Source organism: Artibeus jamaicensis, unplaced genomic scaffold, assembly GCF_021234435.1.
Source record: "Artibeus jamaicensis isolate MK-2021 breed Jamaican fruit bat unplaced genomic scaffold, CSHL_Jam_final contig_1132, whole genome shotgun sequence".
Classification (NCBI taxonomy): Eukaryota; Metazoa; Chordata; class Mammalia; order Chiroptera; family Phyllostomidae; genus Artibeus; species Artibeus jamaicensis.
In genome coordinates this window covers 8030135-8049014 of record NW_026521221.1, presented here as the reverse complement: position 1 = coordinate 8049014, position 18880 = coordinate 8030135, and the positions used below count along the sequence as shown (strand labels likewise).

Sequence of the window (18880 nt, the reverse complement as noted above, 5' to 3'; positions counted from 1 at the left end):
TAGGCCAGGTGTTGAAAGACAAATACCATATGATCTCACCTTTAACAGGAAGCTAAACAACAAAACAAACAAGCAAGCAGAATAAAAACAAAGTCACTGAAATAGAGAACAAGAGGACAATGACCAGAGGGGAGAGGGAAGGGAATTTAAGGCAGAAAAGGGGGAGGGATTTGGAGGAACAAGTATGAAGGACATAGGGATGAGGACTAGGGGGGAAGGAAATGGGAGGGAGGTGGGGGGCATGGGGCAGGGGAAGCTGAGATGGGAGAAAGAGACAAAAAAACTGTACTTGAAAAATAACTAAATAAAATTAAAAAAAAAAAAAACTTCATGGGGGGGGAGAATTTAAGCCCTTTCAACCTAAACCAACAGGCAACTGAAGTAGCCTCCAAATAGCTCTGAAGTGAAAAAAACTATTAGGACTACCTCCCCCTCCACAGATATTCTACATATCACTAGGGATAAAGAATTACTCTCATCTTTCCAACAGCATGGATGGACCTGGAAAGCATTATGCTAAGTAAAATAAATAGAGTAAGGTAAGTACCATATAATTTCACTCATACATGGAATCTAATGAACAAAATGAACTAACATGCGTAACAGAGACAGTCTCATGGATAGGGAACAGTCTGACATGGGTCAGGGGTTAGGGGTAGAGAGATTGAGCAAAAATTTTTTAAAAGAGAGAAAAAGACTCAGGGTGGTGACTGCTGTGGGGCGGGAGAATGGGGGAAGGTAGAGGGTATCGGGAGATAAGTGGTGATAGAAGGAGACTCGACTTGGGGTGGTGAACACAATACAATCTACAGAAAATATGTTGTGGAATTGTTTATCTGAAACCTGTGTAATTTTGTTAACTAGTGTCACCACAATAAATTCAATTTAAAAAAAAGAATTACTTTCTCAACTCATTGCTACTTTATATGGCAGTTAATGAGCTAACAGGAAAAGCACAATGTCTGGCACAAAGAAAGAACTCATATCATCTTTTCCTTCTTTCTCCCATTCCCCAATCTCTAATCAGCACATGGATCACTAAAACAAAAAGTTAAATAAATTATCCTGAGCCAAGTCCTCATGTCCTTTCTATTTTCATCTCATCAGTGTAACAGGTAGGAAAATTTTCCTAACTGTACCTTACCTGTTCATCTAGTAAGTAATCAAATTTAGAATTTACTGTCTTATTCTTAAAAGATAAAAAAACTAACCTTTACTGAGCAGCCCACTGTGTCAGTTATGCTAGTTGCACATATTATCTCATTTAGTACTTCAAATGGGGACATTTTCCTCACTTCAAAGGTAAGAAATCTAAGATTCAGAGGGATTAAAGGCTTAAACAGCTACAAACTAGCACTAGTATGTTAATACCAATGTGTAGGCTCCAAAAGCATGTTATTGACATTTACAGTTCCTAGTAATAACCAAGGCAAGTTAATTACCTCTGAATTCTAGCTCCTCTCCTCATCTACTAATCAGAAAAAAAGCTAGAGGAATAAAGGGACCAGGTGAGTTAACCAGAGCTCCTAAACAGAACAGTTTCGTCTGATAAAAAAACAATAACCAAAAAAGAGATAAAACTTACATCTGTTTAAAAGTCTGTGTGTGGGCAGCTGTAGTCTTCATGTGGTCAACCTTAATTTCCTCAGAGAGTTCTTCCACAGTCTCAATGTCCACCTGCTCCTCATCATCCTCAATGAATTCTACACAGTTATTCTGAAATACAGCATTCCAACAGTAAATAAAGTATTGGGAAGCAAGCACACCTAAACTATTCAAATGAATGCTCCCCTCAAAGAAACCAACTAGTGCTAAGCACTAATCTTATACCATGAGTACTAATAATCCTAAATTTACTAATTAACCATACAAATGAATTAACTCATAAGAACATATGTATAGAGCAAAAAACAAAAAACTACATTATTAAATCACAGCTATATGTTAAACAGACATCATTAGATTGAACAGAGTAACTAAAAGTCTATAGTGGCACCACGGTGTTATTTCTAGTGGACAAAATCTAGGTACGGATATATTAATCCTGCGTAAACCTTAGATCAAATACAACAAAATAAAATTTGGCAAGAAGAAAAGTAGAGAAAAGAAAAATTCAGGATCTTTTTTAAGAGTGCTTCATAACACTCATAGGTACAGAAAACAGACTGATGATTACCAAAAAGGGAGATGAGTTCAGGGACTGGGTGAAAAAGGTAAAGAGATTCAGAAATACAAATTGGTAGTTAAAACAGTCACATAGATGTAAAGTACTACAGGGAATATAGTCAATAATATTGTAATGACCATGTATGGTGCCAGGTGGGTACTGGAAATATTGGGGACAACAGTTTGTAAGATATACGACTGTCTAAGCTCTATGTTATATACCTGAAACTAATATAAAATAACATTAAATGTAAAATATAATTGAAGAAAAATTTTAAAAGAGTGCTTCATCCCTGGCTGATGTAGCTCAGTGGACTGAGTGTCAATCTGTGAACCAAAGGGTCACTGGTCTGATTTCCAGTCAGGGCACATGCCTGGGTTGCAGGCCAGGTATCCAGTTGAGAGTGCACGAGAGGCAAGCATACACTGATGTTTCTCTTGCTCTCTTTCCTCCTTCCCCTCTCTCTAAAAATAAATGCCTTTAAAAGAAGAAGGGTGCTTCATAGCTAACCCCATACGGATACCCACAAAAATATACTCAAGGCAGATATAAAATATAGATCAGATTTTTAAGTTTCTCAAGCCCAGAGAATGAGAGCTTTTGAAGAATTTTGGATATCAAAGGAGCCCAGGCTTGCTATACTTGCTAATTATACCAAAAAATGAGTCAATCAGTAAGCATTTATTGAGCACCTGTCAAAGAAACTTACTGTGCATTTTATGTAACAAAATATACATATTATGATATTTTTTAAGTCCACCTTTAAAAGTAGTGTGTACTATGCCAGAAACTAAACAGGGGAAATGTTATCTATAATCATACAGTACCAGAGAGGCACAACTCAAAGCATCCCAATCACCTTAATAATTCTATATTTAAACTTAATAATTCTATATTGAAACATTACTTACCCTCAAATTATAGACTTTATAAGGCTGACAGACATAAAAGCCATCATTTTATGTCCCCCAATTTAAGCACAATGTAAACAATATATATTAAATTTTAACAATGTAAACATATATTAAAATTAACTAAAAAATATTAACTCTAGGAAGTTAAATGAACAGTCCCAACAGAATCTAAGATTCTGCATAATAATGTAGGCAGAAGCTTTATAATACTCAAACTAAAGAATGTCTGCCTACTTCATGGTTTCAACTTCAGGCTTTGTAAATAATATCCAATAAATTTCACGTTGGAAGGTTTAAATTAAAGAGGCTACTCACAACTCTCCTTACACTATTCCAACATAACGCTAATCACAAGCATTAAGATATCATAGGTGTATACATGTACATAAATACAATGTCGAATTTAGATTTTAGAGATCTTTTAATTTAATGCCCTCACTTTTAAAAGGGTCAGTGTACCTTGTATGTCAGATTCCCTTTTAGGAAATTTAAGCAATACCACCCTGTATAATTAAAGTACTCTAAAGGTTCTATTAAGTCAAATATTACAATTGCAATAGTCTTCACTGGTTTTAAAGTTGGACTGGTTTTGGTCTGATGCTTACCCAGGCTGACTTACAATGGGAGACTCTGCAAAAAGCACAAGGAGATCTGCAATCTAACTCCCAATCTCAGTGAATTCAGATTTTTCACCTACCTACAGATGTCTGTCCTTAAAAAGAACTAGGCTAGAAATAGAATGTAAGGCAAATGCTATAGAATCATCCAATTTTAGAGTTAAATCCTCATTTTATAAATGAGACAACTGAGGTTACAGAAATACCCAACACAAAACCATTAAAATATTAAAATATTTTACTTTTAAAATACTAATCTTTTTGTTGTTTTATCTGCATAAAGTGGTTAAGTATTAACATATGAGGACTAGGTAATATAAAGTCTGAATGATATCAAAGAAGTGAGTTCTAAAACAGTCCACTGCAAAACAATGAGTGCAGGGCCCCTTATTATCTGCTCCTGAATGGAGGGACTCTCCATTTAGATGTTAGGACACCCACCAGGAGCAAAGTATAACCTCCCTACAATTTACACCAGAACCCGTATCAGGGGTCAGCAAACCACAGCCCACCACCTGTTTTGGTAAATGAAGTTTTACTGGAACACAACTACTACACTTATTCACTTATTGTTTATGACTGCTTTCATGGTACAACAGCAATTCAGTAGTTGCAACAGCAAGCCATCTAGCCTGTAAAGTCTAAAATATTTACAGTCTGGCCCTTTATAGAAAAAGTTTACCCAACTGCTGCCCTACATCATACCTGACTCTCAAGTTACATAGTTGAGTAAATACAACCCTATATAGGAAGCTACAAAAATGACTTCAGAAAAATAAATGATAAAGGTCATATTTTAAAGGAAGACAACCAAAGTTCAAGATGTAAGTTCTAAAAAGTATTTAATTTTAGGAGATAATTAAAAAGCAACTTAAGGCACGATCATATTAAAATATTAAGTGGTATTTTCCATTTTTCTTCAAAAAGAACATCTCTCTATAGGCAGGTAGGTTAACTCTTTCCCCAGTTCTAAAGCCACCCATTCCCTGTTTTTTATGTATCTACCAGATAAACTACAATCACTTTATACAGAAAATTTTTTAAAAATTGGAATCAAATGGAGCAGTGGTTTCAGGATTTCTTTTTTTAAACCTAACTTAATAGGGAATCGAAAATATCTATCCCCCAAAGGCTTAAGCCAGCCTTTCCAAAATATCAGACAAGTCTCAAGAACAATATAAGCTCAATAAATGTTACCTGACTGACACAGGCTAAAACTACAAAGTCATTTAATCATGGTCTAAATCTAGGCATCCAATTGAATGTATAAAGGTCTTAGCGATCTTCTGAAAAGCTACTGTCTGTAATAAATCATTTAAATCCTTGAGGTTTCAGTCACAACAAAAATGGGCTCACCACCTTTTCTACATCATCAACCTCCTCACTCTGGTAGTCAGAAACAACATCCACAATCTCATCAACAGAATCATCGGTTTTCTCATTCTCATCTTCCTCGTCTTCTTCTTCCAAATCCAAAACATTTAAGTCAGCACTGCTTCTCCCACCCTTTTTCTCTTGCTTTGGTTCTATCTGTTCTCTTGATAGCAAGTAGCGACCTTGAAAATGTCCTTCCCCTCTGCTCCCTTTTGTAGCTCTCCTAGGGACAATGGAGAAGGTTGCAGAACTAGAAATCCTACTCCAAGAATCACATTCAGTTTTTAAAATTCTGGCATTCTCAGCAGTTCCACCTTTTCCAAGTAAATCAGATATGGGTTGTTCTTGTTGAAACAAATCTGAATTTTCCTGACAAGTCTTTCTTTCTTTAATTAACTGTTCATCTGACTCTTTTTTGAACTCTTGTGAAGTTCCAACACATTTCTGGGTCAATGGGCCCTTCAGGTGTTTTCTCCATTTCTCCCTAAGACTGTCCATTAGACAGTCTCCATGTCCCTTCTCCTTGGCCTCTGGCTGTGGATTACACTGATGCTCCTCCACAACTACATTCCCTGATAACTTGAGTTTACAGTCTTCCTTAGAGATGATTGGAAATTTATTTGATTTTTCCTCTAAACTATGCTGTTCCACTTTCACATTACCAAGTTTTTTAAGCTGCATATTACTTATACTTTGGACTGTCATATTACTGGCTCTTTCAGAAATGGTCTTAACTTCCAGAAGAGTTAGTTTTTCTTTGGAAGTATTATGATTCTTAATCCCATCTTCATCAACATCTTTATAGTCTTCACTTGTACGTGATCCAGTGATACAGGAGTGCTCAGAAGGCTTAACGGGACCGTCTTCTGTAAGGAATTCTTCATCTAAATGATCACCCCCATCTTCCACGTTATCAGTCAGGGTTTCTTCTGAGGCAGTTGCTTTTGAGTTTTGCTTTATTACATTAGCCTCGGAGTCCATAGCTTCTCCTTCTGACTGTAGCACCTTCTTAGTATCCTGCTCTCTTTTTAAAAAGCTTGTTCCATCTTTCTGGTCTGCATTTTGAACCTCTCTCTTCATCTGAAGAGAAGCAACATGTTGAAGAATGGAGCTGGGAACAGGCTTTTGTCCTGGAAGCTGCAACAAGGCAAAACTACCAGACTGGAGAGGAATGAGGCTGGCCGTACCAACAGGCTGTCCTCCTGAGCTATAGGTTATTTTAGTTTCAGAGCCTGTTTTACTTGCAAAGCTTTGTGGTTCAGGAGGGGAAATCCTTAGGGTCAATGTACCAGACTGAGAAACAAAACTAGGTCCAGAAGAAAGCAATGATGGTGCCTGAGTGATAACATTCATTGCTGGAGAAGAACCAACAGCCTGAATTACAGGACTCATAACTGAAAAAGTAGAGGATGAAGTAGTAGATGGTGGAGTCTCTGAAGACTTGGAAGGAGTGGGTAACCGGATTCCCATCACAGACCCTGGTAAGAAAAAGAAAATATTAAATCACCACTGCCCATATTAAGACTTCCACAGTGTGCTTTTCTTTTTTGGACACGTGACTTTTAGAGACTAAGAAGACTAATCATGGTATATTAACATATCATATAGCGAAATAATTCAACAAAAGAAAAACCCTTCAGAAGATCTCCAGTTTTATACCTGGGTTCCGAAACATGACAGGCTGTAAGTTGGGCTGGGTATTAGAGCTTCGAAGCTGATGCAAAGGTAGGAGCTGGACAATCTGCCCGTTAGGGTGCCTGAAAAGGTTCATTCCACTTGGGCTCCTAATAGGCTGCAAGACCATTCGATGTCCTGGAAGTTGTGTGTTTGAGACAGGTCTAAGAGTAGGGGAACCCTGCTGTACTGGAATCAATAATAACCGAGGTCCAGCACGTTTCACTGGGTTAGGAGAAACCTGCGGAGTAGCCACTGGAATCTGAGGGGCATTTTCTGAAAAACAGGAAACAAACATATTATCAGAATTTCAATACGAGTAGGAAAGAAATTATGACACAGGATCTGACAATGCTACGAATAACTTCTAATTTGAATTATAAAATTGGTGAAATTCTGTATATCTCTGATACATTATTTAATAGTCCTATGGCTGAGAACAATTTATCTTAAACCTAAATATTAATCAGACATTGCAGAGCCTTATTTTAGGCTGGTTAAGGGGAAGAAAAAAAAAAGCATCAATTGTCAACAGGTGCTAAAAAGGTAATGCTACCTAATGAAAAACATGAGTAGGCCTCTAAATATGGATCATCAGTAAAGCTAAAGAGATCATTCATAACAAAATGCTCCTCAACTTTAAAATTCAGGCTGTTAACACTTAGTAGATTTATGACTTAGTTTCACAGGTCATATTAAAATAAGATGAAGGACTAAAAATCATGAAGAAAAAAAATACTTCTTGGCTTTTGAAATGTACTATAAAATAAGTGTAAAGATTCGTGAAAATTATTTTCATAAAGAAAAAAATACATACCCTCCAAAATTGGAATGAAATTAAGAGACATCAAAGAAGCAGGGAAATAAAGTCTGGTTAGGAAGAGGCAAAAGACAGTTCTAAAACAAACAGAAAAGGCAAGAGTTTAACCAAGAAAATGTAAATTAAGGGATTTAAAACCATTAACTGTACCTAAAGATGCATTTTAATGCTTGACAGAGAATTTAGAAATACCAAAGACATGGAAAAAATAATATTAGTCATCTACAGACAGAGGTTTCTGAGGACTTCCAGCCAAGATGCAGGCATAGGCAGACACTCTTGTGCCTCCTCACACAACCAAAAGAAGGAAACAACAAATTTAAAAACAAAAAAACTGAACTGACAGAAAATCCAACTGTATGAAAGTCCAATAACCAAAAAGTTAAAAGGCATGTTCAGCCAGACCAGGAGGAGGGGTGGAGGCAGGCAGCCACGGCGGAGCAGGCAGTCCCACATTTGCACACAAATAAACTGGGAGGAACAACTGGGGAGCAAGACACACTGCACAACCCACGGACCCAGCTCAGGGAAATAAAGCCTCAAACTACTGACTGAAAACACCTGTGGGGGTTGAGGCTTCAGCAGGAGAAACTCCCAGGCTCACAGGGGAGTTCGTGGCAGAGGTCCACAGGATCCTAGAACATACACAAACCCACCCACACGGGAATCAGTACCAGAAGAGACCACTTTGCTTGTGGAAAGAGAACGGAGCAAGCGCTATTGTTCCCTCTCAGACCCCTGCCCTACATACAGTGTCACAACCCAGTGACATGGGTTGCCCTACCCTGGTGAACACCTAAGGCTCCGCCCCTCACTATGTAATAGGCGTGTCAAGACAAAAAAATGGCCCAAATGAAAGAACGGATCGAAGCTCCAGAAAAAATACAACTAGGTGACAAAGAGGTAGCCAACTTATCAGATACACGGTTCAAAACACTGGCAATCAGGCTTCTCACAGAATTGGTGGAATTTGGTCGCAAATTAGATGAAAAAATCAAGGCTACACACACTAAATGAAATAAAGGAAAATGTACAGGGAAGCAATAGTGATGGGAAGGAAACTGGGACTCAAATCAAAGGTGTGGACCAAAAGGAAGAAAGAAACCTTCAACCAGAACAAAATGAAGAAACAAGAATTCAAAAAAATGAGGAGAGACTTAGGAACCTCCAGGACAGCTTTCAATGTTCCAACATCCGAATCATAGGAGTATCAGAAGGACAAGAGGAAGAGCAACAAGTGGAAAACTTATTTGAACAAATAATCAAGGAGAACTTCCCCAATCTGGCAAAGGCAATAGACTTCCAGGAAGTCTAGGAAACTCAGAGAGTCCCAAAGAAGTTGGACCCAAGAAGGAACACACCAAGGCACATCATTTAATTACATTAGCCAAGATTAAATTGAAGAAGAGAATCCTAGTAGCAGCAACAGAAAAGGAGGTTCCCATCAGACTGTCAACTGATTTCTCAAAAGAGACCTTGCAGGCAAGAAGAGGCTGGAAAGAAGTATGCAAAGTCATGAAATGCAAGACCTACATCCAAGATTGCTCTGTCCAACAAAGCTATTATTTAGAATGGAAAGGCAGATAAAGTGCTTCTCAGATAAGGTCAAGTTAAAGGAGTTCCTCATCACCAAGCCCTTATTATATGAAATGGTAAAGGGATTTATCTAAGAAAACAAAGATTAAAAATATGAACAGTAAAATGATAGTAAACTCACAATTATTAACCACACCTAAAAAAAAAAAGCAAACTAGAACAGAAGGAGAATCACAGAAATGGAGATCACAAGGAAGGTTATCAACAAGGGAGGGGGAGAGGGGGAAGGTACAGAGAATAATGAGAATAGATGGCAGGTAGAAAATAGGGGAGGATAAGAAAAGTATAAAAAATATAGAAGGCAAAGAACTTCTATGTATGACCCATGGACATGAACTAAAGGGGGGGAATGTGGGTGGGAGGGGTTGTAGAGGGGAATAAAGGGGGGAAAATGGGACAACTGTAATAGCATAATCAATAAAATATATTTTTAAAAGAAAGTAATCTACAGACAGATTTCTGGCCATGGGTATAAAGAGGTAGGAATAATGATAATAAGCATAAATGAAATTGGCCTAACATTCCCAAATAGTGAAATTATTTAAATAAACCTTTTCACTACTTTGTTATTAAATAGAAAAATCAACAAACCAGACAACACAAATACTTAGTTTAACATATAGTACTGTATCAGACAGGCACTCTGCCCATGAAACATACCAAATTTCTAAAAGAAAGTCATGTTCCTAACATGACAAATTATACATAGAAGATCCATGACTTCTCTTGAAAATGAAATAAAACACAAAGACCAAACTGTTTATGAAAAAACAGTGTGCAATTTAAACAAAACCATTCATCTATTATATGTGAATTAAGAAACATGATAAAGCATTAATTTCCTGAACATTTCCATGTAAATTAAATTTTAGAAAGTGATTCAAAATTAAATTACTCCAGTTCCAAGAATGAAAGCAACCTTTAATAAACATACACTACATTTCCTACTAACAATGCCGTTGTTTACTGAAATGTGGAAGGGGCAAGAGAAGAAAAGAAGGGAAGTCAAATTAAAAGCACACACATTTAAGTGCCCAAGTTGGGACCCTCTCTGAACCTAATCAAAAGTTACAACTTCCTCAGATGTAGCAGTTATCTGAGTTAGCTCCATTTGTAAATAAGCAGATTAGAAAACCTGTTAACATTAGTATTTCTTCAAGTGGTATTAGAGATGATCGGTTTTAGGTGGTGTATAAATATAAAAATAACCCCATATCACATTTTCAGAAAGTAATTCACTTTTCAATTTTAATTTTTTTATTTCATATGAAAGTACCTGTCTTTGATGTATGTCTTTAATATTGTGCCAGCATTTTCTAGCTTTCTACATTGAGAGAGAGCAGGCCACATGCTAAGAACATACTAGAGTAGCTAGCTAGAACTTATCACTTTTATTATTGTTTCCAGTGCATTTATTTATGGGGTTAACCTCTATTTTAGCAAGGAATGTTGGTTTCCAATTACAAGAAGATTGCTCCTTTTAAAAATAAACTTAGGGATTGGATGGGGGAAAGTAAAAAATAAATAATAAACTTAAGTAAATAAACAAGTGAGTTTATTTAAATAAAAAAGTCAGTACAGTGCAAATAGGAATGAGAGCAAAATACATGAATGTACAATGAGTGACTAAAATTGGAGAAACAATGAATTACGAAAAGCTCAATGACTTTATAGTTTCATGACAATTAAAAATACAAAGAAAGGTTGGAATCACTATGGTTTAGAAAACATACACCTGTTTTTTTGCCACATATAATGCGGACTTTTTGCTCAAATTTTTGAGGGGAAAATAAGGGTACATGTTATACATGGGTATAATGATTACTTACCATGGGTGTAATAGTCCTGTGTATAATGTGCACAAAGCATGAGCACACATTATGCACAGGAGTGCATTATACATGGCAAAATACAGTAAACTTTGAGATTCAATGGGAAATCAAAGCAGTTTTATCAACAATGATCTCTTTTCCAAAGTGATAAATTAAACTAACCATTTTTACGTGCTTATTAGGGGGAGAAGTAGAAGACAACACATTTAATATTGATTCACTTTTCCTTTCAACAGAACTTCAACTTATAAACTAACTCCCAAGACTTAGACAGTCTTGGGAGTTAGTTTATAACTCCCAAGTTATAAACTTTCCTAAGACATCAACAGGGATTTGGACCGTGTCACCAAAGGCAAAAGTATTTAGTAGTAAAAATATCGATAACCATGAAAGAACTGCTGTTGGCTACTTATTTTCTCTTAAAGCCCATTAAGTCTCTCACTCTTTTCCACAGTAATTCCTCTCTGAGTACACTAAGAAAACTACTTACTTTAGTTGGTTAAAGTAGAAAAATTACCAAAGTCTAAAATACTATTTCAAATTCACTTAAGCCAACAGAAAAAAATTTAACTAAGAAGTTGATAAACACATAAAATATCAGAGTCCTAAGCAAAGAAATTGTCTCCGTATTTCTACTTCAACTAGTTCATGTATAGTAATTAAGTAGAAGAACCATGTCAGTATTATATGGGAGATGAGCTGATTCACAAATAACTTTTTTCTAGGCAAGGGGACCAAAAAATTTAACCATTAGCAAAGACAACCCCCCCCCAAAAAAAGCCCTCCGCTTGACTGCAGCATAAGCAGAAGCCTGCAATCTTACCTTTTTTATAAAGAAAAATATGCACTGCCCCATCCCAGCCCCCCAAAATGGAGCCCCTACATATGGGTGCTTTCCTTAGAGATACGCATCCCTAGCTTTCAGTACACAACAGATTGCACTTTCTCCTCTGTCCACCTTAATAGCTGCTCTCCTGGTTCACAGCTCCACTCTCATGAACTATTTCAGTACCCTTCAGCCACCATTTTCATTCTTGTATTTCTGAGTATATTTAATATCTTGAGGAAGTCTCCAGGCCCACTAAACCATCTGTCAAAGCTGTTCAATTTATCTCTAATGTACCATTTATGTTTTTTAATAGTGCTCGAGTAACAAAGTTGTATACATTTTTCAGTGATTTGTCCTAACCCTGTATTAACCACGAGCTCTGTTATTTTCAGTGTTCAGTTTTGCAGAATGCCAAGATTTTTGGGAATACATGTACCATGTTATAGCAGAAACACCTACACCTATATACCTACACTGTTACCCTGATATATCTGTACTCCTATCACAACCATAAAGTTATATAAACAGCTACATAGTAAACCAGCTAGTAATATCTAGGCCTTACCTGGTCTCTGGCTCACTGGTGGACTCCCATCAATTCCTGAGAGTATAATGGGAACAGAGCCAAGAGATGAAGTTGTTGTGGTCACCATGGAGGAAGATGCAGCTGTGGTCACCACAACTATGGAGGTGGAGGCAGTGGAAGCAACAGGAAGAGTTATGGTTGGAGGAGATGTTACCAAAGACTTAGGAAAAGCAACTGAAGCCACAGGGGTAGTTATCCCAGTCGTTTTGATAAGGTTCACAGTGGATGTAGACTGGGGAGATGTTATAGGGGTGCTGGTATTAGTTTCAGAGACCTCAACAACCCCTGCAGTGGTGGCACCAGAAGGATAAGTAGGTTCTTTAGTTCCCATGTCAGAAATAGCAGTCATAGGTGTCACAGCAGTAACATTCTCTAAAAATACTTGAGGGGTGGTGGTAGTGACAGCAGCAGTCACAGGGCTGCACACCTGAACTGCCTCAGAAGAAACCACAGGTGTGACGACCATTACTGGAGAAGGTCTGATACTGAACTTCTGTGGCCCTGTTAGGGTTTGGGGTGTGCTAACTCCAGGTATCTTCTGCTGCAGGGCTCCAACTTTACTCATCACAAACTGTGTGAACACACCACCAGGAGAGGGTCGAGCCGCTGCAAATAAAAATTTGCAGGTCAAAAACCTTCAGTTCTTATATCTTATCCTCTTAGTGACTTGTGTTTATCAACATTTATTTTGCGCACCACTGGATCAATTTCTTACAGGTACTACCTACCTGCATTATACGTGTCAATTTCCATAAACAGAAACCAAACACTTCCCTCAACCCATACCAAACCTTTATATTCTAACAAGGGATTAAAATTTAGTATTCCTACCAAAAAGCTTTATCTATACAATATAGCCAAATTGCCAGGACACTAAAAAGACAATATAGCGGCACACACCTTCCAATAGATAAAGTAAAAGGAGACCTCTCCCACAACTCTAATTTTAAAACTTCTTTCTACCACTTTCTCCTGTCCCAGCACATCTACCTTTTATTGCAGTTCTCTTATGAGACATAAGTTTCATGTATTTCTAAACTGTATGAAGACATTTTTGTGAGAGGGCAGAACAGGACTGTTTATTTTTAAAATCAACACTACATTTTAAAAAGAGGTAAAATGGGTTCTTATAAGGCACACAATGCCTATCGCTCCATCTTCACACAACTCCAGCAGTCAGCCAGAGACTTCAATTTTCTATTGGAGGAAAAAATATAGTAATTGACAATTTAACTTAACATTCCTTAAAAAAAAAAAGATTTGAAACAAAAGAAAAATTCAAAAACCCAACTGTATATACTCTCAATGCTAAAACACAAATGCTTTCAAGAAAGTAATCCATTACAGATTCTAGCACTAAAATGTTAAGCAAAACAGGTTCTCATTCACAGAACAGGGATGAACAGAATAAAGCAATGTTTCCAAAATGATGCTTTACAAGAGCCTTCTATACTTTAAGCCTATACTACCTCAACCCATTTTGATTTTGCTAGCTCTGTGGTTTTATAAGTTCAAGGAACATACATATATGATTGGTACCAGTCCTCATAGGAGAAATATTAAATTACAAAAAGTATTTTAAGAATGTCTTCTGTCTTTAAAATTAAAATAACAAAATTTAAAGCCTAAGTCTTTTCTACATTAATTAGTGTCTAAAAGTCTGTGAAATAACACTAAATTTAACTAGAGTTCAGTTCATCCAGTATTACAGGTCATCAGAAGAGTTCCCAAAAAGTTAAAATACAAAAAACAAAAACTGAGCAAGATAGACATTGAGAATAAGAGCAATGCCAAATTCTTTCTCTTTTTACAACCTCCATACTGTATCCACTGGCCCAGCACCAACTTACATGCCTTTCCAAAACATATATGTATATCCCAACTTACCAATTGGTCTTTTTGCAGGGACAAATGCCTTCGGATTCTTCCCAGGGCGATTTGTTGTAGTGCTGGAGGAGGATGCCGTTTTGGAATTGGATGTTGAAGGCAACAGGGTACGTGGTTTCCTGGATGCAGCCACCTTGGCATTGGATGCTACCTTGGAGATGACAGTACTGAGGGTTGAGAGGTCCAGGACTGAGGGTCGCAACCTGCCTGTGATATAAGCAGCTAGCCTATTGGCTGGATGCAATGCCCCCATCTGTCCCAATAGCAACTTAGCCTGCGGGTAACTCTTACCATTAACCTGAAACAAGTGGCAAAGAGAAATTCTGTAAAGATAAAATTCTCTTGCTAACTCATCTCCCTTGACAGGGGTTTCATTTTTACAAGGTTTTAAAAGTCTATTTTGCAGATTTAAAGGGAAAAAATGGACTTTTCCCATTTGGCATAATCTGAGTAATTAGGAGGTGAAAAGAAATGCCATCATCTGATATCCTGTACTAACACTTCATTTAGGTAATTTGGAAACAGAATCTTAAAAACATCATATCTGCATCCTAGAAATGTAAAAGATACAGTCAAATCTAAGGAATCATCCAATTGTTTTACCTGTCAATAAGCAATTATGATTAAGTTATTAACAAATATCAGCAAAAAAAAGACTAACAGTGTTCTCCAGAATCTCTGACAAGATCAGAGAGGCACAATGAAGCCCTCTCACAAGAGTTCTTTCAAACTATCCTTCACATTTGGGAAATATATGGTGAGTCTAAAAGAGCAAGTCACAAAGTCATCTCCATTTTCAGTTTCTAAAAACTCAACTTTGCAGGTATTTTCTTCATCTCTTAGATAAAACTCGGGCTCAAGACACATGCTAGTAGAAAATCATTGTAATTTTTTTATAATTTTTATTTTATTTTATTTATTTTTATTTTTTTATAATTTTTTTAATTTTTTTTATTTATTTTTTTTATAATTTTTTTTAAAAAAATCATTGTAATTTTTCAAATAATCACTAATTTCTCAAAAGAAAGAAAATCAGTGAATGAAGTAAAGACTTTTCTCTACTGGCTGAGTTGACAAAATGTCTATTTTGGGAAGCAGAACTGATAGTTTTTTTAAAAAAAGAAAAACAAAAACTTCCCAAGTTTCTTGCCCATGTTCTCTAAATCATACGTAATGCTGGATGACTATAAAGAAGACATTCTTTTTTTGTTTCTCCTTCACATCACTTAAGAGGAAGGCACAGAGTGAGGTGAAGCTCAGATTTTCCAAATTAATAAGGAACTGGTGAGGAGAATCACTACCACAAGCTACTCTCTCTTCAAAGACACAAAATGTAATTACTCTTTGCTACTTAAGTAAAATTGTGATTACTCCCAGACAGATCATCATCAATGTCTTTGCCTTTGTTTGGTATAAAGAATGTGATCATTCCATGCTGAAGTGAACTTAACTTTACAGTTTATCAGGCTCTGTGGTATCCAGATCAGATATCCCTAATCTGCTTCTTTGGGACTTGCACCACTCAGCAGCCTCCCCGAAAGCCCACAGTAACCTGACTGTTTATGCAAATTTGCATTTTACGGTGGCTTTCTAAGTCCCAGACAGGAGAAGAAAACACAATTTCTATGCCTGTATTTCAGGGAATTTAGTCTCTCTAGAAATTATCTCAGATTAAGTCTCTGCTCTCAGAGTATCAGTTAATAAATGAAACAAAGACAAAACATTGTTCTCCTTATTATAAAAAAGTTTAAGAAAATACCACCAGAAGCAGTTATATAAAACCACCCAGAATCAACTACAATAGAAAGTTTGTAACTAAGTAGATCATCCATATTATCACTGGAACAGTCCTTAGCTCAGAGCAGTGGTCGAACTAATTTAATAAAGTCAAGTAACCTTAGCAATGTCAGACATGTCCACGCATTTGCTATGTGGATATAAAAGTGTATTTAATGTCTCTGAGCAAGAGGAGAAAACCTTTTTGACTCTGATTACATTTTAATTCGGAACTTCTTTTTCTAAAGGATTTTCTACATGCCAGGGTAGTTTTCCTAATATAACCTGCCTGAATTACTGAACAGGAAGGATAGAGATATTTGTCCTACAATTATAACACTGGTAAAAACCCTATGAATCATATAAAGAAAAAATCTTAAGCAAATTGTGGCTCATTTTAAAAAATTTTATATATTTGAGTAATACCTTACTAAATTAAAATTTTCTCCAATTTTCCAAACATATACTGTATATTTTAAAATCAATTTCACCTTGCTTTATTTTGAAAGCTTTCTGCTGATAATAATTTCAAGAACTAACTTAAATCTCTTACTATCCTTGCTTGGTTGCCAAAGTATATCACTAGAGCCCAGACAATCAAGAGCTCAGAAGAACAACTTTCTGAGAAGACTGGGCTCCACATTTGTTTATAAATGTGCCAAAAATTCGCTCTAGGTATGCATCTAACCTAGGCCTGTTACAAAAAAAGGAGGTAATGATTTTGTTACCCAGTTCCCAGGAAATGTGAAGATAAATGATATAAGGCCCACAAAGGGCTCTGAAAAATAAAGATATTACCTAAATACAAAAAGTTACTGCACCCAGATTAAAGATAATTCTCACCTGGATAAGCCCAGATGTGCTTGAACTGGGTTTACGTTTATAGGCCACAAGCTTCCCTGCAGGAGAAAGCCCTGCATAAAAGGGCAGACCTTTGCCTCCATGTAATCTCTCCCTCACTGAATCCAGGGCATCTGTCTGCACAGGAGAGATATCATCCATTTTCCCAGGGGATAATGGACCATCAGGAGTCTCTGATCCAGATTTCTCAGCCATATCATCTTGGTCTTGACATGATGGCATAGAGATTTTCACACGAGAAGAATAAACAGGGGGGTTCTTCTCACCCCGGCTCTTTCGCTGAGAAGCCAACTCAATGATGAAGCTGCCCACCTTAAGTGACTGTGGCATGTTGCTGTTGATGTGCTGGGATAAGATGCTCAAGATCTTGTTCCTATCCTCCTCCCAGTTGCAGTCTGAGATGATTTCTATCAGTTTGGTGGGACCACCAGGTGACCTCTGATGCACATAGGAGGTAGAAGAAGATTCCCCTTCGTTACAGGAGGACTTCCAGCTCTTTTCTGATAAAGAATTGAAAAATATTTCTGCATCACAGCATTTTATACTCAACTTTGAAAGACTTGTATTTTCCCTGAGGGCTCAGAAAAATGCCAGGCATACAGAAATTCACAGCTGCCCAGTGTCCCATTTCCACGTATTTTCAATGATAATTTAACACTCATAATTTTGGAGTTTTCCAGGAAAAAGAAAGATTCCAGAGAATCAGGCTATAATAGTTATCACTGCCTGAAACCTAGGCTCTCCTCTCTAATAAAAAGAGAGTCCCACTTAAGACGGCTCTAAAAATTCATTAACTATTACACGAGAAAGTGTTATCCTGCAAACAAAGCATAACCAATACAAACAAGGTTAAAGCTTATTCAGTATAGTGTTCTACTATCCATATAGGCAAAGCAAAGATATACACCAGGTGCTCTGTAACATGTGACAGAGGGAGTCAATCCTAAAAAATAGCAATAGGTAGTGTTCTGGTTTTTTAAAAAGTGTACTCTACCTCTAATTTCTTTTTTTCTATCTATCTATCTATCTATCTATCTATCTATCTATCTATCTATTTATTTATAGACCAAGAACAGGGAGGGAGAGAAACATCAATGTTTGGTTGCCTCTTGCACACCCCGCACCACGGAACCTGGCCCGCAACCCAGACACATACCCTGACTGGGAATTGAACCTGCGACCATTTGGTTCACAGGCTAGCACTCAATCCATAAAACCGCACTAGCCTGGGCATCTAATTTCTACTACAAATACTTCTGAATTACTTTTATATATACCTAGATATGATTGCTCCACTTCCACATTACTCAACTCACCATGTTTTATATTCATGGCAACATGTTAACTAGATGTTTACTTCATTACAACCTAGATTTCTACAGCAGAGCCTCCCAAACAAAGTTCTACAGTTACAGGTATGTCAGGATATAGATTTTGCCCAGCAGGTTCCTCAACTTACCTCAGTGTGCTATAAAAACATTTTCACTTTTTGTGACCATAATGCGATTTAAAACAAAAAGTTGGAAACCACTGTTGCTTAAGTGTCTAAAGTGTTAGGAAACAAAATAAAAAACAAATAGTTAACTCCCTAGATGTTACTTCAATAGCTAATGACACCAATATGACTGAGGTTTGAAAAGAAGTTTAAAAATGAAAATCACTTACAAGACAGGGATGTCTATTTTCACCACTCTTATTCAATATAGTACTGAATTCCTAGCCACAGCAATCACACAAGAAGAAATAAAAGGCATCCAAATTGGAAAAGAAGTAAAACTGTCATTATTTGTCAATGATATGACACTGTATAAAAGGAACCATGAAGACTGCACCATAAAACTACCAGAACTGATAAAGTGAGTAAAGTAGCAGGATACAAAACTAAATGCAGAAATCAATTGCATTTTTATACATGAATAATGAACTGTCAGAAAGAGAAACTAAGAA

General features: G+C 36.8%; 1 protein-coding gene across 29 annotated transcripts in view; it reads right to left on the bottom strand.

The window, feature by feature from the left end:
- MGA (MAX dimerization protein MGA) overlaps window positions 1-18880 on the bottom strand; it is a 146269-nt gene that overhangs the window by 12857 nt on the left and 114532 nt on the right. For 9 of the 29 annotated variants that reach the window (XM_053665718.1, XM_053665716.1, XM_053665720.1 and 6 more), the window contains 6 exons: window positions 16916-17433; window positions 14297-14594; window positions 12389-13015; window positions 6732-7022; window positions 5055-6550; window positions 1586-1716 (listed from right to left, as the gene is read on the bottom strand). In XM_053665718.1, the coding sequence (XP_053521693.1) occupies window positions 1586-1716; window positions 5055-6550; window positions 6732-7022; window positions 12389-13015; window positions 14297-14594; window positions 16916-17433 (3361 nt within the window). Of the gene's footprint in view, window positions 1-1585; window positions 1717-5054; window positions 6551-6731; window positions 7023-12388; window positions 13016-14296; window positions 14595-16915; window positions 17434-18880 lie in introns of those variants that run through there. The other 20 variants (XM_037161763.2, XM_053665761.1, XM_053665725.1 and 17 more) reach the window with 20 other exon arrangements.